The sequence below is a fragment of the Peromyscus eremicus genome, chromosome 17 (assembly GCF_949786415.1).
Source record: "Peromyscus eremicus chromosome 17, PerEre_H2_v1, whole genome shotgun sequence".
NCBI lineage: Eukaryota > Metazoa > Chordata > Mammalia > Rodentia > Cricetidae > Peromyscus > Peromyscus eremicus.
The window spans coordinates 11,913,659-11,938,118 of record NC_081433.1 but is presented as its reverse complement, the minus strand read 5'-3'; the positions used below and the strand labels follow the sequence as shown (position 1 = coordinate 11,938,118).

At 39.5% G+C, this 24,460-nt stretch overlaps 1 protein-coding gene across 1 annotated transcript in view; it reads left to right on the top strand.

Annotated features, from left to right (window-relative positions):
- Positions 1 to 286: 286 nt before the first annotated feature.
- The window catches only part of Csmd1 (CUB and Sushi multiple domains 1), a 1,274,530-nt gene continuing 1,250,356 nt past the window's right edge, over positions 287 to 24,460 (top strand). Inside the window, 2 exon segments of the mRNA XM_059244994.1 lie at positions 287 to 317; positions 1,088 to 1,304. Coding sequence (XP_059100977.1) covers positions 287 to 317; positions 1,088 to 1,304 — 248 coding nt within the window.

Here is a 24,460-nt window from a genome sequence, read left to right as displayed (position 1 = left end):
AGAGGCAAAGAGCAACAAGTGCATCTCCCGCTCTTCCCCTATTTCCTAGTCTTGCTGAGGGAGAAGTGCATGACACCAAACATTTTCTCATCATCAAATTCCTCTTAAGTGACACTGTCATCTCTGTTCTCCCTGGGAGTGATGTTGAATGCTGGATTTATGAAACACAGGATGGCATAGGTATCTACCTGGGGAGATATGGGTGTTTTCTGCACTGCTATATTTCCAAAGATTATCTTTATTTACTCCAGTGCTCTGGCACAGTGTTTTCTTTCGTCCATGCAGGATGTCCCACCTGTATAAGGAGGACACTGTTTGTGGGGACATTCTGGTGTTCATTCCTGTGCTATGCTACTATTTTCTTCTCATACTAGCTTGTTTCATGCCTTCTATTTCCCAGCAGATAAACTCTATAGTCTTGCATCCTTCTGTATTATAACACTCCTGTTAACAGAACAGGCTCAGATCCGTCTGGGAAAGTTAACCTTGGTGCTTCCTATCCCTGTTATCACATGCCAAAGTCATTTAGCTATATTGAACCTGAGAGCATTACAGTAACAGTAAGAATGTTGATTTTGCCTGTGATTTAAAGTCTCCAACAAAGAATTGATGGACAAGGGGATTTCAGCATTCTAAACAGATCATTGGTAGAAAATGTGTTCCTCTGTAGTCTAAAAATGAAGCTTCTGGTGTGAGTTCCCGAATGTGATTCTGTGATTCTCTTCCATTTCACCTTCTGTTATTCTCGCGCTATCCTTGAGCCTCTGATAAAAATTAGTGTTTAAATGCGGGCGGTGGTGGCGCACGCCTTTAATCCCAGCACTCGGGAGGCAGAGCCAGGCGGATCTCTGTGAGTTCGAGGCCAGCCTGGGCTACCAAGTGAGTTCCAGGAAAGGCACAAAGCTACACAGAGAAACCCTGTCTCGAAAAACCAAAAAAAAAAAAAAATAATAATAATAATTAGTGTTTAATATTCATGCACAAGGCCCCAAAATATATCATTAAAGTTTTGGTCAAAATGGCAGAGGCATTTTTATAACTATAGCTTGATGATTACTAACATACTATTTTGTGGTTTTATGCCCAGGTCAGAACTGTGGTGGCCTGGTCCAGGGACCCAATGGCACCATCGAGAGCCCTGGCTTTCCTCATGGATACCCCAACTATGCCAACTGCACCTGGATCATTATCACTGGGGAACGCAACCGGATACAACTGTCCTTTCATACCTTTGCTCTAGAGGAGGACTTCGACATCTTATCAGTTTATGATGGACAGCCCCAACAAGGGAACTTGAAAGTGAGGTAAAGTGCCAACTTTTTCTATCATAGAGTAGTGGCATGATTGGTTACTCCATTCTGAAAGAAAATTATAATTATGTTCATACTTCTTTGCCAGAAAATATAATCTACTATAAAGAAACAGGAGACTGTGTCTGTGTCACATGGCCAACATTAATTTCTATCTTGCAAACTTATTATTGAACACATTTTTCGGATTGATCGTGATCTGTTCAGCAATATTATCAAGGCAATTAAAATAAAGTCACAATGGGCTGTTGTTTTTAAGTAACTGTGGTTTTCAAAGAGAAATAAAAAAATTAAATGAAAGGCTAGGCTGAAATAGGAACAAAGCAACCTATCCACTCTGAGAGGGCAGAGTAACTGAGAACTCTCAGCAATATTGAACTCTGGAAAACTGTGGTTAGGACAATTCCTCATTTCTATTTATTATAGTTGTGCCTTTTCTATGTGCAATCTCTACCACAAGGAAACATATTTACCGGTATGATTTTCATATTGCATTTTCCATTAGTCAAACAAAATATCATACAATCAATTCTTAATTGGTAAAGGAAAGATGATATCCCTTTGGAAAAAGGTCAGATTTTACTAAACTACATTTAGAAAATACTTATTGCATACTTTTTCTTGCTATGTTATGGTCAAACCCAGGATCTCTTATATGTTAGGTAAGAACTCTGCCTCCCAGCTGTATGTGCAGCCCCAGTCAACAGTGCAATGTACATATTTAAGGCTAACCAAACCTTTATCCTCCTGGTTTCATGTTCTCCATTAATTGGATTGTGTTCACTACCTGGAGTTTTATAACATGATTGAGATAGGCAGAAGGAATGAGGCTGCTGATGTCAATGAAATGGTATTGATATCTTGGCCAGCAGAGACACTCATCCACCTTAAAAAACTTAGCCATATCTTTGTGGAATGCAAGCAACCATCACTGGAAATTATCTGTGTAACTAGCTGAGAGATTTAAATCACTACAAAATATACAGTTAGCATGTTCAACACAGTTAGTTTCAAATATACTTTGTATGCTGTTTTCAGGTATAACATGGCTTCTGGGTTTTTTTTTTTTTGCCAATGGAGATATCACTTTCCTGCCTTTAAATACTTTTTTTAAAAAAATTCTGTCATAGATAGTACAGCAGCTGTCCCTAGTTTTTAATGAGTTAGGTGAATTTTCTTTCTCTTTCTTAGAGTGCATGGTCCTATCACTGGAATGTAGACACTGTATCTGCTTACACAGTCTCAATTCACCGGATGTGAAATGTCCTGACATCCATTCTTCCCTCTTAAATATTAGCTATTCACTTGTCTATAACCTACAAGTGTTGAGCCTCTTAGTGTGTTGGAAGAGCAGAGTTAGAGCAATGATAGCAAAATTACTTAGAAGAAGAGGAATTGGGGGTGCTGTTCATTCAAAATATTAGCACATACAACTGTGAGAAAATTAATTCTTTCCATTTCCATTACAATGCTTACTCAATATGTACTCAGATACCTCTATTTTCTTCCTCTTAATATTTTTCTACATTTCTTTTACATAGAGGAAATATATTCCGTGTGTTAATTTGATTGACACCTGTCTCACAGTTTTCAAGAATTTGTTATCCTCTTAGGTTCTGGTAGTGATATTGATATCATTTTATGTTAATAAAGTCTAGAATACTTTTCTTGTTCTGCTCACTGTTGTAACAGGAGCAGTGACGGGAATACTGATATAAATATGGTTAAGCTTCTTGCATTTTGCAATGAGGCTCCATTGAGTGGTATACAAATAGAGTCTGTGCTCAGGGAGCTGCATGATTATCCATGAAGTGACATGCAATGTTGCCATCGTCCTTCCACTCAGGGGCATTTACAGCTGGGCTAGGGGAGACAGGAAGAAGGAGACTGTGCTCTACCATTGCTCAGTCTCTTTATGTTGCACTGGAGTTGGAGCTGCCCAGTGGTCACACTTGCACCTGAGCATGTTCTGAAGGCTGGATGCTGCGTTTGTCTAGATGTTGCAAAGCTCTAGTTCTTCCTTCTGCTCCACACCTAGAGGCCTATGTGCAGTCTCTTTGAAGATTTTTTTTTTTTAGGTATCAAAACATAAACTGGCCAAACACATCAAAAAAACTCTGGTGTTGTTCATTTTTACCCATATGCCTCATGGCATGTGGGGAATGGGATTGTGAGTGTCTCAGGGCAAACAAAGGAGAGGGTGCTTCTCTTTCATTATTCAGCCATAGTTGATGGGAAAGATAGTTACAAAGAGTATCAGATTATTGTCATTTGGGGAGGGGGTCCTGAAACCAGTGAACCTTTTCTCCTTTGCATCCCATCTTTGTCTCTCAAAGACAATTAGCCAATAGCACTTAAAGCTGTACAAAGGCTGTTTGCTCTTGCTCCCAACATGCAGTGACAAAAACCTAGCAGTTGTTTTGTTAAACATTTTGAACATGTTGTTCTAAAGAACAAAGGAAGCTTCTCTTCTTTGTCATAACAGGGATATTTTTTTCTGAATAAACTTTAGGTATATAATAATTCTCCAACTAAGAAAACATAGGGCTTTCAGCTTGGAGTTATTGGCTGCCCTGTAATTTGAATACAACTCAGGAATACATACTTTACTACGTTTAAAAAGTGTTTTAAAATATCTTTAAAATACTAGGGCCACCAAGATGGCCCTGTGCTGTGGAATGGTCTGTATGTCAAATTGCTCTGACTGGTCAATAAATAAAACACTGATTGGCCAGTGGCCAGGCAGGAAGTATAGGCGGGACTAACAGAGAGGAGAACAGAGAAAACAGGAAGGTGGAGGGAGACACTGCCAGCCGCCACCATGACAAGCAGCATGTGAAGACGCCGGTAAGCCACGAGCCATGTGGCAAGGTATAGATTTATAGAAATGGATTAATTTAAGATGTAAGAACTAGATAGCTAGAAGCCTGAGCCATTAGGCCAAACAGTTTAAGCAATATAAGTCTCTGTGTTTACTTGGTTGGGTCTGAGCGGCTGTGGGACTGGCAGGTGACAGAGATTCCTCCTGACTGTGGGCCAGGCAGGAAAACTCTAGCTACAGCTCTGTGAGTAAAGATGCTTGCCCCCAAGCCTGATAACCTGAGTCCAGTCTCTGGATCCCACATGTTGAAGGCAAAAACCGATTCCCACAAGCTGACCTCTGACCTCCACAAGTGTGCCTGTTTAGCACAGTTTCCTTACTTTCTACGTGCAACACACACCCTTGAGGCCCACACAGGTGACATTAGTAGGCTTTTTCCTGTGCTGAGTGGTGTCAGCCTCTAAATGGCTTGGCAATCTTTGTTGGGTGATTCTGTCCCACAATGTGTGATTAGGGCCACTCACTTGGGTCTCTGTTGAGGTAAAGAAAAGTGAAGTGAGCAACCTTCCCTTTATGGGCACAGGGGCACTGTCTCCCATGGTCATTGGCACCTAGAATGGACTCTCTGACTTTGAAGCACTATTGATTTGTCCCAAATCTGAAAACAATTGAAGTTGTCATGGATTTTCAACCATAATTCCATAGTAATATCAGAAGCTGGACAGAAATCCATCAGGATCTCTAAAGGAAAACTGGAGTCCAAAATAGGAGAGAATGAAGTACTCATTGTTTTATGAGACCAAGGGAAAAGCCACAGCATTTAAAACTCCTTTGCCCTCTCTAGCTCATAGAAGATTAACCCTGATTTTCTGCAATGATCACAATAATGAGAGAGGAAAGTTAGTGTTGGAACATTAGGATCAGGAAATCTTGAGTTCATATTGTTAAAATATCACAGTTTTTCTAATTATTCAAACCTGGGATGGCATGCTTGAGCACATTAATCACTGAGAACCCTGCTTGTTAGTGCTGACTATGCAGATGATAGTGTGAAAGAATGTAGGTCCAAGGGCCTGGAAAAGGTTCAGCTGCACAATGCGTACATTAGATTAGTGCTATAGCCTGGCAGAACTTCTGTCTTCCTGCCCCGATTGTCATTATGATGTCTGGAGGGAGCAATTTGTGAACCAACGGTCAGATAAAAATCAAAGTATTGCACTATTTTTAGCTGCAATGGTGACTGACGCCTGGATTGATGCTTGGGTAGCCATGGTTTGAGCTGCTGTGGATGCTACTCAAAGGTGCTGGCCTCATGCTAACCCCAGATGTAGACCCTGACACCTGTCACTCTTGGTCAGCCACAAGGTCAGGAACTGAAGAGGATGATCTTCATGTCAGGAGATTACAGGGTGAAGGAGCCCAGACTGACAAGTCTGGTAGCCCCTGGAGGTAACAGCTGTAGAGCTCCTGACAGCCAAGCTGTCTTTCAGCTCCAAGTCCCTCAGCCTTCAGCTCACAGTCACCTAAACATTGCTGGGAGCTGGGGATGAAACTCAGTTGGCAGAGTGTTCCTTATTGTACCTGAGGCCTATGTTCAGTGCCCAGAATCACATAAAACTGGGAATGATGGCATATATGACTGCTTGGGATAGGACAAAGCCAACTATGCTAGAGATATAAGTATGGAATTGAGGACATAAATGTCTAACATTCTTTGCCATCCTTCCACCCAGTCATATTAATATATAGCTAAGCTGAAGCCTAACTAAATATATATATGTATATATATATGTGTATATATATATATGTATGTATTCATTTTTTTTCTTGAAACAGTATCTTATTATGCAGCTCCTCTCTCTCTCTCTTCCCAACCCTTCCCCCTCTGTTCCCTTCCTCCTGCTCTCTTTCTTTGCTTCTCTACACATGCCCCAAGAGAGATATGGTAAAGTCTAACACATTTCTGGTTGTCATAGTTAGGTGGAGGAGTTTAGTTTAGTGGCAGGTACAAATCATCAATGCTGCTAAATTACCTACAGTGTGTATAACAGTCCTCACAGGCCACAGAATTATCTGCCATAAGCTGAATCCCCAGGAGAGTCCTTGCCCTGGAGGAGATGGGAATTGGGGGGTGGATTGGGGAGATGGTGGGGAGAGGGAGGACAGGGGAATCCATGGCTGATATGTAAAATTAAATTAAATTATTAAAATTTAAAAAAATAATTAAAAAAAGAAAAAAGAGAAGTCAGAAGTGGAGCCTAGCAGTGGTGGCGCACACCTTTAATCCCAGCACTCGGGAGGCAAAGCCAAGCGGATCTCTGTGAGTTTGAGCCCAGCCTGCGCTACACTGTGAGTTCCAAGAAAGGCAAAAAGCTACACAGAGAAACCCTGTCTCGGAAAAAAAAAAAAAAAAAAAAAAAGTCAAAAGTGTTGAGTGAAAGCTGTGAACAACAGTGCTGTCACTGCTTGCTGTGTCTGTCTGACAGCTGGCTGGCCCGGAGAGTCTTCCTCTCTTTCTCCCTTGTTCTCTCCTCTCTTCTCTTCTCTTTTTTCCTCCTATATATTCTCTCTGCCAACCAGGTCCATCTATCCCTCTACTGCCTAGCTATTGGCCATTCAGCTTTCTATTAGACCAGTCGGGTGCCTTAGGCAGGCAAGGGGAAACAGCAACACATCTTTACGTTGCATTAAACAAATACAACATAACATTTGTATGCTTAGTTAAATGTAGCACATCTTTGCTTAGTTAAAGTAACATTATACAGCAGGCTGTCCACAGCTCTAGGCGTAGTAAAAGTTCTTCAAGAATCGTTTTTACATTCTCTTTCAAACAGCAATAAAATTATCATATTTTTAGACCTTGGTTTCTGGGAAAAAGAAAGAGAAAGTGTCAAAAAGTCAGAATGGCATTAATTGACTTTTATTCTTCAAGGTAGGGGATCTGTAAAAATAGTTTGTTAAAATAGCTTACTGGGAAACTATCCATATTAATAAGCTATAAGAGCTATAAATGGATTTACTGGATTTTGAAGGAGTTTTATGTGGATGACCATATTTCTAGTTGAATGATTGATTTTTTTTATGTTTGAGATCATCTTTTTTCTTCCCTCATTTTGAACATTGATTGACAATTCCTACCCTTTCCCATTTAGCTGAGGGCTGAGAATACTGTGATCATGGTGAATTTTCAATTTTCATTGAATAATTGAAAATAATTTTCAAAATAATTAATGCTGTATACAAAGATATTGTTTGTCTCCTTTTAAGTCATATACTTTTAAATTTAAAATATGAAACAATTCCATTTTCCCATAATAAATACCTTCCCTCCCCTTTATAAGGAAATATATTACACTCCATCTGAATATACTAAAAATAATTAGAGAAGCAGATGCCTAGCTCAGTTTCCCTCTAGCTGTGTCTCTCCTGGCTTAACTCACAGCATCTGAAAGAATAATTAACATGGGCTCAGAAACCTGCCCTTGGCTTGGGGAACAGGGCTCAGCCAATGAGACATTTAGGACTTCTCTGAGATTGCATTGAGGAACAGGGTTCAGCTAACGAGACATTCAGGACTCCTCTGAGGTTGCATTGGTCTGAAGAGCACATCTGGGTAGGAGGGAGGAACTACCTTGAGTGAATTTCCTCAGCTCTAAACCTGCCTGCCTTCTCTCCCCTTTCATGTCTAGGTGGCTGGTTTTCTTGGCTCTGTGCCCCTGGCTCCTTCCTTTTGACCTTGTCTCACTGCTGCATTGGTGCAGAGGAGGTTTTATTTTTTTTTCGTAACCTTATTTTCACCCCAAACCCCCAACTTCAAAGGCTGCATAAAACACAAGGATACAACTATTGTTTGGCTAGCATGTAACTCCATATATTGCATAACAAACCTCTGTAAATCTTTTACAAGTCAGTGAGATGTATGTATATATGTATGTACACACACATATATTACATATACTTTTAACATATATATGCATGCACACGTATATATAATACACACACATATATATATATGTGATTGTATAACTGTCTCTAGTACATGTTTAGTATGAAAGGGTGAGTCAGAGAGTAAAAAGAATGAAAACTGGTGGATAGTAAGAAGAAAGTGGAGCTATAGACATCAATGGTTTCATAAAGTCTTCTAACACAACCTTTTAAAGGTAGAGGCTTCCCAGATCTTAACTTCAACATGTGGACTCTCCTCTGATCACAACAGCCCTTCCTACAGGTCCCTGATGGTACTATCATCAATTCCGAAAACACACCAGATGACTTCTTGATTTTTTTATACAAGTGCCTGGTAATGATTTTGAAAACTAGGTTGGCAAATTAATCTTTGGATTGCAATCTTCACATTTTTAAATTATAATTAGTAAAAATTGAAAGATATATGTTGCAAATTAAAATGTAATGTGTTTTTGTATATGATCGTAAAATGTTACCCTAACTGATATTTTTCTCATACCAATGTCCTTATGTACCCTTATAGTCCCACTCATTTTTCTTTACTTTTTTTTTTCCGAGGCAATGGATGCATTTATGATCTCTATTGATTGACTTGAATTGTTTAGAGTTATTATAAATAAAGTCATATGTCAGATGTGGTCATGCATTCCTGTAACTTGGCACTGTGGAGGCCCAGGCAGGAAGACTGAAAGCTTCAAATCAACCTGAGCTATATAGTAACACCCTATCAAAGAAAGGGATGGAGAGAGGATGGAAGGAAGGGGGTGCAGGGAGGGAGAAAGGAAAGAAAGAAGGAACTGAGGAAGAGAGGAGGGGAGGAAAGAGAAGGGGGAGGGGAGAAGAGGAGAGGAGAGGAGAGGAGAGGAGAGGAGAGAAGAGAAGAGAAGAGAAGAGAAGAGAAGAGAAGAGAAGAGAAGAGAGAAAAAGAAAAGATAAAACAAGAAGGAATGGCATGGTCGGTTGTGTAGATAAAAGCTAAAATAACACACCTATCCCTTTTCTTCTACTTCTTCCACTGGTAGTCTTGACTTGGCTTCATCTTTGCCCTTTTCACCCTCATAGGGCTAGGCCACATTTGTTTTACGCTTAACGAACACTTGTTTTAATTTGTTCTACTTGGTTTCACTCACCATAAATGACACTCCTGTGGTCATTTGTATCCAGGTTTTATACTGGCAACTTGTTATTAGCACATATTAATTGTTCAACATAATGGGTTCCATTATAACATATATATATATATATATATATATATATATATATATATATATATATATATTGTCTTATCTTTTCACACAACACTACAATCTTTCTCTAAGTCATCCTTGGCGGCTATTCATATTTAGTCATGGAATATGCAGGACAGAAGGATCATGTTTGAAGCAGTAACTGGCCTGATTCCCATGGGCTTGCACCAATTCTCCATCCCACAGTTAGTGAGGAAGCCAGGTTACTTAGTCACTGATGATGTGCTGTACCTAGTCTCCTCAATTTTAGTCAGTGCATACTGGAGTCTTCTTTTCCTATGGTTTTCATTTGCATTGCCATGATGGCTAACAGTGTTAAAATTTTCTGTACAATATTGGCTGGGTATCATCTGCCGTGAAGTATTTTTTTTTCCTTTGGTTGAGTCTTGGGTTTCTGAATAATTTCCAAATATTCAGAATACCAGTTATTTGGCTAAATTATTTTAATAATATCTTGAAGTCTACACTCTTAACATTGTATTTTGAATGACTGATTTTTAAATCTGTGCGAAGTCCAATTTGCCAATTGTTTTCATATGTGGTTGATGATTTTATGTGCTCTATAATTTAAGTATTTATTTATTTATTTATTTATTTATTTATTTATTTATTTATTTATTTATTTTGGTTTTTCGAGACAGGGTTTCTCTGTGTAGCTTTGCGCCTTTCCTGGAACTCACTTGGTAGCCCAGGCTGGCCTTGAACTCACAGAGATCCGCCTGGCTCTGCCTCCCCAGTGCTCGGATTAAAGGCGTGCGCCACCACCGCCCGGCTTAAGTATTTATTATTAACTGAGTATCCTGTGACCTTTATAAATTCAATTAATTCTAGTAAGTAATTCTTTGCAGGCTACCTGGGAATGATTTTGAACATAGTCACAATATTCACACAGAGACATTCTTTTTTTTTCTTCTGTTTTTGCCTCCTCTGTGATTTTCTATGATGCTGCATGGCAATACTGCCATATGCTGTGCTCCATAGAGCAGGTAAAGGTGAGCATCTCCCCTTGTTACCATCATGGTGGGGAAGAGTGAAGCTCTGTACCATTAGCTGTGATATCATGGCCTTCAACGTGCCATTGGTCTTTCTCCAGCCATATAAGGCTACGTTGGTTCCCTGTCTGTGTCTCACTATTCCTATGGTAATGCTCTCCAGAGAGGGCTCAGTGTAGACATGAAGCACTAAGGATTTGTTCTTCCTGCTCTTGTGTCCTGCACATCAGGTGGAGCACCAGTGACAGCAGCATATCAGAGGGGTTCTCAAACACCAGTTGGCAACTCTGTGATTGACCACTTTGATGTGCAGAGTCCCTTTCTGCTCTCTGGTTAACATTAAATGCTCTTTCCACAGTGGCAGCTGACTCAGCAAGGCTGAAGTCCTGGGTTTGGCTTTTGTGGACCCTTGCTGAGGACTTGATGGCTATATCTTCTCCTTTTGTCTATGATTCCTGGGTCATGAGACCCCTTCCCACCCTTCTTGCCATTAATCCTCTCCTCACAAATTGTTTTATAGTCATTTTCCTTGTTCAGAGTACTGATAAATCTTTCATCTCTGTACTGGAACTTGATATATAATTCTTTAGATTTTCCATGATATTATTATTTTGAGAGCACCATGTGGTTTTGGGAATTTTACTGAGAGCAAATGATTAATACTGCCACAAGCTCTTCATGTGTCATTTTAAATCTGTATGTTTTCTTTCTTTTTTTTCTAATAGTAAGTTTATTCTATAGGTTATGTCTATTTGGTCATAGATCTTACTTTTTAAGTTGCAGTTGGATGTCATGTGTTGTAGTTCATGAGGAATTTTTGTGTCTACCTTTGGTAAAATTCAACAGAGGGAGGTATATGTCTGGAGTTTTGTTTGTAGCATTATTGGAAAGTAAATTTAGTGTATTTGATTGGTTTAGGGCTTTTACGTCTTTCAATTTCTTCTTGTGTCAATTTTGGGAAGTGATATTTTGCAAGACACCAGTCCACTTAGCATCATTGGCAAGGATGTTGATACAAAGTCCTTTTGACTTTATTTTAGGTCTTCTTGCAGGTCTGTGGAATCTGTGTTGGTACTCAGTCATTATTAGGAACAATAATGAGACCCATTCGTTTTTGGTCCCAGTACTAGTACTCAGTTATTTTTAATGGCAGTGCTGACATTTAGTTTCTTTTGAAGCGTGGACTGACACTTCCTGTGTTTTTCTTTCTAACCAATAGTTTATCAGTTTTCTTTATTGTTCAGTAACAAGCATTGGCTTTACTATTTTTCCAATTGCTCATTTTTTCTGTTTCATTCACTTCTTTTCTAAGCGCCACACTTTCTAATTGTGCTTATTCTGCTCTTTCCCTTGGTGTTGAAGGGGGGTGTATTGATATTCTTTTAGCTTTTTCTTCTTTCATATAATTTAGGTAGTTAACTCCGTATGTTTATGTTCAAATTCTATTGAGTCTGCACACAAGCTGTTGTAGTAATACATGATATTGACTTCATTTCCTTAGGAGGCTATATAATTTCAAACAAATATGCTCCTTCAAATAATTATTATGTGTAAAATGATGGTAATGATGTCATTAGTATGAGATGGTTTCCCAAGAGCCTCTTGGTGAGTCGAAAAAGGAGGGATACTATTATATCAGGGGAGCAGTAGTTTCAGACCCTTCATGTAAATAACATGGTATGCTTGTGCTCTGGAAAGTGGAACAGAGTCCATCCAGGAAGTAATGGGGAAGGCAGCTGCATGTAAGAGCTGTCAGTCACTGCTCTGTCACTTCCATGAGGAAGAGGCTGTTACTCTGGGTCCCATATTATGCTTCCTACTCCACAGTAGTCACTGTATGTAGTGGTTACTATTCTAGGCTGCTATGATAAAACACCATAATTAAGTTTTAACCTTATAGAAGTGACTTAAGAAAGAAGAAATATTTTGGCTTATATTTCCAACGGTGGAGCTGGTATGGCAATAAGTTCATGAGGCAAGCTGATCACATCCCTCCATACACAGGGAACAGAGTGAGATAAGGAAGTGATGTGGCTATACAAACACATGAGCCTGTGGGGGCTATTTCCCATGCACCTCACCCCACCATGTGAGCCAAGGCCTGGACTGATGATCTCATGGTGATAAAGTATTCACTCGGAAGTGCTCATCGGTTCTGAGGCTAAGCATCTGTAATTCCAGATTTAGTCATAGAATTAAGTTCACTTTGCCTTGTCCTTATTGCCGAGTTTTCAACAAGCATTCAAATATTCAGAAATAAGTTCAGAAATGGTTTAGAAATAAGTAATGTAGCTACACAGTCATTTTTCTACCTCCACATCCCAACGCAATGCATGGGGAAATTTTGTTTTATTTCATATGAATCAAATCCAGAATGAAAGAGCAGAAAGATTCAAATAAGGATTTTTCTCATTTAGTATTTGTCTCTCGTCCCAGTTGGGAAGAAACGGCTGAGCAGAGGGGTAAATAGGCAAATCCTTTTGGAAACAGGATTGTATTATTTTAATCCCATTTTGGTATTAGTGCAGGCGGTGCAGTCTCTGCTACAAATAAAATATGGATTTGTTCTTGTGGCTCCTTTTGTGAGGAATTTATTCTAGCCTGCCACCTCTATTCCCCAACATGTCTTTTGTATATAATAGGCCATGCATTAAGGAAAGGTACAATACATGCTCCTACAATATTTTCTCTGTGCAGTGAAGTTGGAAATGTATTTAGGAACTCCTAGGATGTCTTAAGATTCTAGAATGACACTATTTACCTTCAGCTTTGAAACAAACCCACATTTCCTATCTAGTAGTTCAGCTACAATAATGCTTGTCTGAAATCTAGCTGAGAATTTTAACTCCTTCCCAGGCAATGCTTCTGGGAAGCAATGAAACTCTTGAAACATCCAAAGCTTTTTAGCTGGGGAGAAGAGAGGCCTATGATCCAGCAGGAAGAACATACACATACATTTGCAGAAAGGTATGCTCCTCAGGTGAATGCAAACCAGTGTTCCACTGATGCAGGGCACAGGGCCTACCTGGCCCCACTTTTACTTTTCTGCTAAAGCCCAAAGAAGTACACCCACACTGTAGAATGACACATTCACAATCATTACAGAGAGAGAGAGAGAGAGAGAGAGAGAGAGAGAGAGAGAGAGAGAGAGATCCAGAATAAAAAATGTTGATCCAAATAAAAATGGCTGAATAGCACTAAGTATTGATATGATCCAGTCTATCTGAATTTACAGGGATGTCAGAAACATGCTCCAAAGCCCTTAAAAAACTTAACTAGAGCTACAAAACCTACAATTTCCACAATTGAAAGCTAATGAATAAAGTTTTTTTAAAAAAAGGAAACTAGTCTTGGAACTTATCAGGCAAAATAAAAGGCAAATAAAGCTAGTTTTAACATTTCCTAAAAAACATGTATAACTTCTATAAGGTTAAAAAACCTGTAATTTAGAAGTCAAACCTATTAACTAGAAAATGAACAAACTCAGAAGACATAAATGAATTTATGAATCTGTCCTTATTGTTTTTCATGCTAAAAGTAATAAGAGATAGATAGGAATTCTTGCTGGTGCTGTGAGAGCATGTCCATGGCTGCTCTCCAATATTTGATGAGTGACAGGTGAACCTAGCTGAGCAGGAAGTGAGCCACTTTCTTTTTTTTTTTTTTTTTTTTTTTTTTTTTTATTTTGCAATACAATTCAGTTCTACATATCAGCCACAGATTCCCTTGTTCTCCCCCCTCCCGCCCCCCTCACCTTCCCCCCAGCCCGCCCCCCATTCCAATCTCCTCCAGGGCAAAGCCTTCCCCACAGACTGAGATCAACCTGGTGGACTCAGTCCAGGTAGGTCCAGTCCCCTCCTCCCATGCTGAGCCAAGGGACCCTGCATAGGCCCCAGGTTTCAAACAGCCAACTCATGCAATGTTGAAATGTAAAAATGAATGTGCTTTTAGTGAGTGTCCTTTGTCATGGTGAGTATGAAAGATGAGTTGTTTCCAGCATTAATTATTTTTGCCCATGAGGTGACAGTGTCCTGAAGGTGCAGCTGTTCTGTGATTGGCCAGTTCTGTCACCACGGTTGACAGGCAGAGTTCTTCAGAAGCAAATATTAGTAAAACTTCAAAAATGTCACCAAATGCAACTGGTTCCCAGGCAGGTGAGTGCAAAGCCAGAGATAAGGATATCTTGGTTGCATAAGGTAAGAATAGAATGGGGTCAGAAAGCCATGCCTCCTGTGGGCAAGAAATCACATGGATCTTATAAACGGAGGCTGTAGCTAAAGTTTTCCTGCCTGCCCAGTCAGGAAAAATCTCTCTCACCTGCCAGTCCCACAGCCGCTCAGACCCGACCAAGTAAACACAGAGACTTATATTGGTTACAAACTGTATGGCTGTGGATCCATTTCTATAAATCTATACCTTGCCACATGGTTCGTGGCTTACCGGCATCTTCACGTGCTGTTTCTCATCGTGGTGGCTGGCAGTGTCTCTCTGACTCAGCCTTCCACTTCCCAGATTTATTCTCCTTGTCCCGCCTATACTTCCTGCCTGGCCACTGGCCAATCAGTGATTTATTTACTGACCAATCAGCAACAGGAGGCTGTAGATAATTTTTTTTTTAAAAAAGGTAGGCTAGTGGTGGGCACATTGCTGACAAAACTGGGGTGGACGAGAAGGTTCTGGAAGGGAAGACACCATACATATTTGGGACATACTTACTCCAGGTCATGAAAACATGTACAAAGGATTAAAATGAGAAAAAGAACATGTTGGAGCATGCCTAGCCTCTGTCACAAATATAAACAGAAACCCATCTGAAAATGCTTTGCTTCCATGATAAAGATAACATCAGGAACAAAGAATGTCCTCTGAATATGCTCAGCTTAAGTCCTAAAGATGACATAATGGAGCCTCTGAGCACACGCAGTCCGCACCAAAGTATTTTACATGGAGAAGAGCAGATGCTTTTGAGATGGGTTGGTATAGGGTTTGCAGCTAGGAGGAGTACTCGCATGGGAGCCCAGCCTAGGCTTGAAGGTTGGAAAGGCCTCACTCTCTATGCCGTGAGTTTCCTGTGTAGAACATGAAACTTTAAATGAAAAGAAAGCATTATTAGAATATTTACTTTGCAGTTTATACTCAGCAGAGACAAGATGGGTAACTTCTGGGAAGACTTATAAGACGCAGGGCTATCCCAAAGGGCAGGAAAATTCTAGACTGTTCAGTTATGATTCTTTTCTCACAGATAGTGTTACAAATTAGTGAACCAACGGGATGATTCTTTAAAAAATTTTGTGTTACTGTATGTGAATATGCATGTGTCTATGCACTGCATGTGTGTAGTTTCCTAGAGATCAGAAGAGGCATCAGATCTCCTGCAACTGGAGTCACAGATAGCTGTGAACAATTATGTACACACTGGGAACTGAACTTTGCAAGAACATAACTGCTTTTAAGTGCTGAGCCATCTCTCCATCCCCAATGGATGGCTTCTTAAAATCCAACAATTTAAAAATGTTTGTGGCTCAATTCTCAATCTGCATTTTAATGTACAAATACAAACGGGCTATGACTTACCCAATGCAGTTACTGTGGAAGGGAACCTATCTGAGAAGGAAATCTGTTAGAAGACTGTGGCCATTTTGAGTTATCAGGAACAAGACAAAAACAGGCCTGAGCTCACTGTGTAGATACTTATACTGAAATTGTTTTGTCTCCTTTCATTGTATTCTTGGGCCCTCAACATGGTCTTACAGAATTAACAAAAGACTGTGACATATATTACCTGCTCGTTGACACTGCTTCTAAGAAAGGTTTTGCATTCAGTACTTGATTTAATTTAATTTCCTGAGCTTGGGGTGTGAAGACTTACTTGGAGGTGGTCCTCAGGCAGTGGATGCTGGCTGCTTACCTAATTTATAATTCCAAATTAAAAATTACCTAATAAGTTATGGTAAACTCCTATGTCATAAAATTGGACTGCATGTCTCACAATCTGTTGTTCAAATGTTTGTCTGTATACAAGATCTGAAGGAAACCCAGATACTGAGTGACAATGTGCTTGGGGATCACCAATCTCTTGTGGGGGAAGTGTCATGTGAATCTATGGTGATGGATGTGTCTGTAATGTATTAATTTCTCTGGTTTATAAGGAGTGTCTCTTTCTATAAATTCATGCATGTGTGCATGTCTCTGTCTGTCTCTCTGCATGCATGTATATTTATGTGTATCTGTATATGTGCCTGAAAGTATATATGTTTTTCCATATGGGAGTCTGTGGTGTATAAGTGTGTGCACGTAGTGTATGTGTGTGTGTGTTTACGTACATGTATGTATGTGTATGTGTATGTGTGAGTCTGTGTGTATGTGTAAATGCATGAGGTGTATGTATGTGCATATGTGAGTATGTGTGTGTGCAAGTGTGGTATATGTACCTGTTTGTGTGCATCTGTGTCTGTTTGTGAGTACTTATGTGCATATTTATGTGGGTGTGAGTGTATGTGTGTGCATTTTTGTGTACACACATTTATTTACTGTTGTTTCCCTCTTTGTAATGGGAACTCAGCAGTGATAATAGACTTGAAATAGGTAATTGCTTTTTCCTTTTATCGTGCCCCATTTATTTCATGTCACGGAGTTATGGAGTCACTAATAGATTATATGGGTTTGTGGATCGGAGACAAATAGGAAATCTTTCTTATCTGAAAATAAGTGTGAAATCATTAGAGTCCACCAGTTACAATTTTCAGGTTAAATTACTTTGTGCTTCAAGTATGATCGTGTTTCAGATAAATCATAGAAAATTAGCAACACATTCTGTAGGTTTAGAGCATAAAAGCCTGAATTTTGGGTTATTTTTTGTATGATTAATGTATTTTAAATTTTGTGTGTATGTGTGTTTTGAACTATTCTGTTTGGTGAGAAACTTTTAAGTCTTTTAAGTTCAGCTGAGCACTTTAAGGAGATGTTTGCCCAATGAGGTGTGGAGTGCATGTGTGACTGTCTAATTATCCTCACAGCCAGCCAAACTTCAGGCAGTAGTCACTGTGCTTCCCTATATTCTGTCTCTGGGCTTTGGATACTTTACATGTGTCATCTTGTACAATCCTCGGGATCTCAATCCTACCACTGATGAAAACAGGTTATTGAGTGAGGCACAAAGGGGAAGCAATCGGTGTTGGCTCACTGACGCACTAGGCAGTCCAGCTTGAATCCAGCCCCATATCTGCAGATTCCCCTTTCCCAAATGAGTTGCTTGCTGAAGGTCAGAATGTCACTGCAGAGAGGGTTTTCTACCGGACTTTGGGTCTTGCTGACATTCTGCTTAGTGGTGTAACTCCCTTGTGAAGCTGCAACTAGTCTTTGCCCCAAATGCTAATAGTGAAGCATTTTGTTTTCCTAAATAGTCTGTCTCCATGACATATATTTCCTTTATAAAACCATAACTCTCTTGGGTGTTGTTGCTCTTAGTGCCCCCCCTGTTAGTTCTCATTCTGGTTTGTCAGTAAACCTTGGAACCTATGCTCCATTGATTATTAATTATTTATGGAAATTTTTCATGCAGTGCCTTTAGGATCTGTCTTTGCCTTTTTTTTACTAAGGAGTCCTGGAAGTTAAAGTCTGTAATGCAAAAGAAACACTGCCTGGTGCTAAGTTATGAGCAGAGATGCAGGTGGATGAAGAGGTTTTTATGGCACTGGCTAGCCCTCTGCCTTCCAAAGGACATCAGTATTGTACCATTTCCTTAATAAATCTAACTCTTTATGTGGCCCCAATGTGAGGAGTGAGTGAGGGCAGTCAGCTGAGTAACTAAATTGGTATTCAGTTTTCTACTTTTTTCAGTTGTGAGTGATTTACTGAGGCCATTTGACAGAAAACTGGCTTTTGTTGCATAGAAGTCATTAAGGGTTGTCAGGAATGGCTTGCTGAAGTCATCCGGCCAAAGGAAGGAGCAAAATCCAACCTCAGGTGAATTGGCCTGAACCCCACTCTTGGCCAGGTGTTCCCATGCTTGGGAAGGGGGCATAGGAAGCTTGGTTTATGGACACAGCAAACCTAGATTCCCATATTGCATGCATGGACAAGAACCTGAGACTTCATTCAGTCCTCTTCAGGTTTGTCTCCTGTCAGTGCGGGGGTGAGCAATGACAGCTGTGCAGCTTACCTGTCCGAATGTCTTTTTCAGAGAAGACGGTGTCCTGGAAGCACTGGTTGCATGACCATCGGGATCACTGTAGCCTTCAATTACAACCAGTAACACCTACATATAACACACCTGCACACAGTCCATTGTTTTCTACTTCACACCAACTGAGCAGTATTTAAACAAAGTGGGCTGTTGTTAGTTTTTAATGGAAGGCAACTAAGAGTCCATGACCAACTAAGGTGCATGACTGTGTATGTGAGTGCATGTGTATGTGTGTGCACATGTCTGCATCCAGCTATAACACAAATCCTGGAGAAACTCAGCACAGAATTCCTTGCCTGATGCAAAGTCCATGTGTATTAGTTACTTTTATGTTGCTATAACAAAATACCATGGCCAACACAACTAAGAAGAATTTACTTTGTCACACCATTAGTTCTAAGATCATCGATAAATCTGACTTTTTTGAGTCAAGCAAGATGATTGATTCAGTGTGTAGTGACACTTACCATGAAAATAGATGACCATAATTTGGCCTCTGCAATCCACATGGTAGATGGTGAGGACTGACTCCTGCAAGGTGTTCCTTGGCAGCCACACAAGTTGCCCCTTGCCCTCAGCATGTGTTCTGCTGTATGTATGTCCACACATGTACAAACACCCCCACACACAAAATCAATCAATCAATAACGCCTTACTCTATTCCACTGAAGAAATTGTAATTACATATTTCAATGAGTTCTTGCTTAGTCATATTTTTGCTATCAATGAACATTTACACACATATACTCATGAGCATGCACACACATACACAACTTCCTTAGTAATTGAATTTGAGCAATTTGTAAAGTTAAAATATCCCTGGTGGCTATCTAACATTTGATTCACATTGACATTGTTTTCTCCTTCATTGAGGACATAACAATGTGATTTACATTTCAATGATCTTATAAAATATCAGAAGTCCTGGAAGTTTCACACTGACTTAGCAAGAGTTAGGTAGGGGTTTCATGGCTAGCTTTGAGGGATGCCTCAATATCTCTGGCTTTGGTCCATTGAGGACAAAGCACATCTTTGGTGGATTCTTAGGTGTAGAGGTAGGGCTCTGAGTCCTTAATACAATCAAAAATCAAAGGCATAGTAAATTGTGAATAATTTTGTTTGTGATCAGAGTAACATGACTATAACAGAGCTTTGCTTAGAAGAAAAAGAAGATAAAGTATTAATCAAGATGTGACTTTATATTTGAATTTTCTAAAATTATCCAGAACTATTGGTCATAATATTGTTGAAACTATTAAGAAACATCATTTGACAAGATGATGCTCTAACTGTTCTCTCTTGATTCTGTATACCTAAACATATAAATTCAGATTTATTTGTTAGCAGTATTTAACCAAGATTTTTCTGTTGAAAAACTGAATATTTAGAAAATGTAAGAGATGGGTTTAGAGAGATGGCTCAGTTGTTAAGAGCACTTGCTGCTCCTTGAGAAGACCCATGTTGGCTTTTAGAACCCACATGACAGCTCACAACTGTCTGTACCTGCAGTTACGGTGAATCTGATGCCCTCTTCTGGTTTTCTTGGGCACTGTACACATATAATGAACATACACATATACACATAGAATAAATATTCTAAGAAAGAAAATACAAATGGAGAGACTTCCATTTGTTCGTTGCTGTTCTGATCATAATCAAGTTAGAAGAAACTCTGCAGGGGAACAAGCTGAGGTAACACATACCAAAGCATATGAACTAGGTGGCTTTTTCTTTTTCTGGTTTACAGTCTTGAGTCTGAATTAGGAGTATGTTATAACAATCAGAAATTTGTTACTGTTATTATGTAGACCACATACAACACCCATGGCTTCCATCCATCAGATTTTATTTCTTACTTATAAAAATATGAGCTAATTAAAGATATAATGCATGAAGACAAGCCAATGCCTGCCTTCTCAGAGGAAGACTTTGGAATTCATTTCCTACTGTAGAATTGAATTTGAATTGTAGACATAAGTGGATATAAAATAATAAAAGTTGTTTATTTATTTCTGATTTGAAGTTTGATACTTTTGCAATACTGACATGCATCCTTCCAGGATCTGTCAAACAATCTACACAGGGAATAGATTATAAACCTTACAATTTAGAAAGACAAATAGTTCTACAGGAGTCTGTGTCATTTAGAGAATACATTATCAACACATATTCTCAAAAGTAATGATTATACAGTTTTTACTCATCACTCTATAGTAGATTTTTACAACCAGTGATCTCTGGAACACTGAAGAACTTCGTGTTTCAGTCCAACTTCACCAATAATGGGGATCAGCCTCAATCTTCTAACAAGATCTCTGGATTAGATTTCTGGCCAACATTTAGGGACAAAATACATCACAGTTTCTGAAGTAATAGGTAATCTATATCATTTTGAGGTTCTTTTGAGTGAGATTGAGGTGAGACAGAAAGAAAACTCAAGCACTCCTCCTGGAATCAAATTTACCTTTCTTTCTGGCTAAGAATCAGAAATGTCACAAGACTGAAAACAATGACAAACAAAACCCAGCACCACCCACGAAGGGCTTGTGTCCCAGAGTCATCTCACACAAGGTGCCAAGAACACCACACTGTGGCTAACACTGTGTGAGGCTTTGAGTTTGCCTATCAGTGCTCCTTTCCCCCCACATCTGACCAAAGCACCTCATAAAACAGCAGAGAATTTCTTTTACCAAAGGAAATCCTTTAAGACAATATCAATAACTGGATCAGCTCATGTACTGTTATTTAATTTTTGTATTTAATTTTATACTGTGGCTGCTCCTTAAGTCCTGTTGTAATTGAGTTCTTTGAACAATGTAGCCTAAAAGCTACAAAGCCATTTATATTTGTCTTTGCATATGTGTGCATGCACAAGTGCACTGATGTATGTGTGTGTATGTGTGTGGGTGTACATGTATAAGTGCATGTGTGTGCTTGCATGTATGTGTGAATGCATGTGTGTGTGCATGTGTGTCCACATGTACTATGAAAATATCATAGAGTGACTCTCTGGAAAAGCCCACACCCATGTTTTGAAGGCAGAGTACTGTCTACTTTACTTAGTATTTCTCTCTCTCTTTCCCCACCATCTCCCTCTCTCCCTTTCTCCCTGCCTTCTCCTCGCTCCTTCCTTCCCTCTCTTCTTCCCTCAATGATCTCTCTTACAGCTGCTCTAACTTTGCTCTGCTCTGGCTCTCCCTGACATTCTTGTTCAATATAGTAACAAGCTGGCCTTAACTGGGGCCAGATCACCAAGGAAGGACTCACAGCCTGCTCTTGGCAGTGGTAGGCTACTCGCCTGATGGCATGAACATGATGACTATATCCATGTTCTTTTCATATTTGACATTAAATATTTTTCAAACTTAATTTGGAGGAAACATGAGGTCACTTAATAGTTGGATTTTTCTTTCTGAATTTTACATTTTATTTCACCTAGTGAGATTCTTTAGAAAAGTAAGGTCATTACCATATTTTTATATGTTGTTTCTAGAAGTTAAAGGTGTTAAATCCTGTGTGATTCAAATAGTGTTGTGAACCTCCCTCATATCCGCTGGGTATTACAACACTATTGAGTTTTATGCATAAGGTTTTCATCAAAAAAATGTTTAAAAGCATTGCTAAATTGTATGTTTTAAATAAAAGTGAAATTAAGTTTGATAAAAAAGGCATTTGTTGAAATATTAAAAATATTTAAAGAACATGCAATTGGATGATCAGTCACAGCTCCTGCCAGCCTTTTCCTCTGTTGCTCTACTATATAAGAAGTCATATTCATAAGGACTCAATCAGGACTGTAGTGTCCCCAAGTTCATTGATATGACCTAAATCCAGAACAATTTAATCCCAATGAATTCATCATGCACTATGTTATATTTTCTCCTTACTTATTCACAGTCATGTCCAGGTCTGCATGCACAGCCTAGTGAACTCCAGTGAATCCAGCTGGGGATTCAGAATGAGACCTTGTCTCCAAATTAAACAATATAATAAGAAGAAAAATAGATTACAATTATTCTTCTAGTTCATTCTTTTGAATTTCAGCTTTAAGTGAATTCTACTGTTTAAAACATAATTTAATCATTTCTAAAGCAACTCACAGGTAAAGCTTCATGAAGTCATGGTGATTTTCATCAATGTTGACTCTTCTCATGATAGTGAACTAAAGATGAACAAGCTCCCCACTGCAGGTTATTGCAGTATAAAGTCAAATCTACTCTAAAAGAGCCACAGTTAGAAGGCACCATGAAGAAATGTTTCTTGCCTATGTTCTGTAGCTCATTTCTGGAGATACCATGGCTTCTGCTGAATTACAATAATGAATACATTGATGCAATTAAATTTCCATCTAGTAGTATGTGCCACTTGTTCTACCAATAGTTAAGATGGCCTCCCTTCAACTTTCTTGAACTCTGAACAGTTTTATGCAATCCTTGAAAACTAGATAGATCTCTCCTGTCTCAGGGACCATAGTAGTAAATGGTATTTGCCACCAATTTTCTATGTTCATGTTAGAGACATGCTAGCCCTACCTTTACCTGCTCAGTGTAGCTCACCTTTATTCCTTACACATATGCTAGGAACATGATCTTCTAGGTAGGGTCTAATGCCTGCAGTTCAGTTGTTGAGTTCTTTGTGCTGCAGAAGCTTCTATGGCAACTTTCTTTTCTCCCATTGGCTTGGTTGTGGGCCTTTTCAAAGCCTCATTGTGGAGAATCATCTCATTCTTCTCCTAGGAATTTTTACCTCCCATTATACTCCCATCAACATCAATTTCCAATAGCTCAGGGTAGAAATGTGGTGCCTGAGGAGGGAGAAGGAGGAAACAGCCTTTTTCACTAAGACCCTCCGGACTTTGGTTAACATGAAGATTTTCCTGAGGCTCTTATCTCAATGAAAGCAATTGGTAACTTTGCTAACTACAGCCTTTATCTTTTATCCATTTCCATATGTCTTCCCTGAGGGAATGCCTACAAACAAATTTCATTTAGAAGGAAGAGCAAGAATCATCCAGTGTGATTGCTGTCTCTAAGGTTTTTCCCCTCACACCTCAGTGTAAGCCTTCACAGTGTTTTTGATCATGTTGTCACTCTGTGTAGACTGGCATTCAGTGTGCTCTGCTCTCTGCTTCAGTCTATGTAGCATCTAGAGTGAAAAAGCCAGCCAGGGCTGGTGCCTGCTTCCTCATCTGAGGCTTCACTATTCTCAAAGCCAAGAGTAAGAGAGGATGGATTGATTGGCAGGACCCTCTTAATGACCCTCCCCCCATACTTTCTGTTAAACACAAATAAGACGAGCTTATTCACTTCCCTCTGACAAACACTAGTAGGGCTTTTTTTCCTGCAGTGATGGGGTGGGCCTCTAGTCACAATGTCGTAGTTGAGAATGAGGGCTCTTACCAGTAAATAATGGTGACCATATGCCATCAGCTATGCTCAGGGGTTCAATGCTGGTAGGAACATAGCGGACTCCCACCACTGATCTGTCCCGTTAACACTTCCTCTCATCAGCTGTGTCCCCAAACAAAACCATCCCACGATTCCTTTCTTCTTTTTCTTTTTACAACTGTCCATCTACTTAAGGTTAATCATGACAATGATGCAACCCATGTGAAAGAGATGGAGCCTGTGAAGGACTGGACACAAGAAGATTATGAAATTGTCCATCTATAGTTACTCAGTGGGGTTTCTACTTAAGTCTGGACCCCCAGATCAAGGCTTCCTACAGCTTCCCTGTGTATTCTGGATGCAGAGATGAGGGGCAGTCACCTTTGCCTTATGGCATACTTTGCACAAGAGGAACAGTGTGATCTGGAAACTCCCTGAGAACAGCCAAGGACTCACCCAATTCTCTTCAATGCTGTCACTCTTCTCTCCACCTGCCACACTGCAGTAATTTCAGTCTCAGTAAGATAAACTCTCAACAAATCAATATAAACG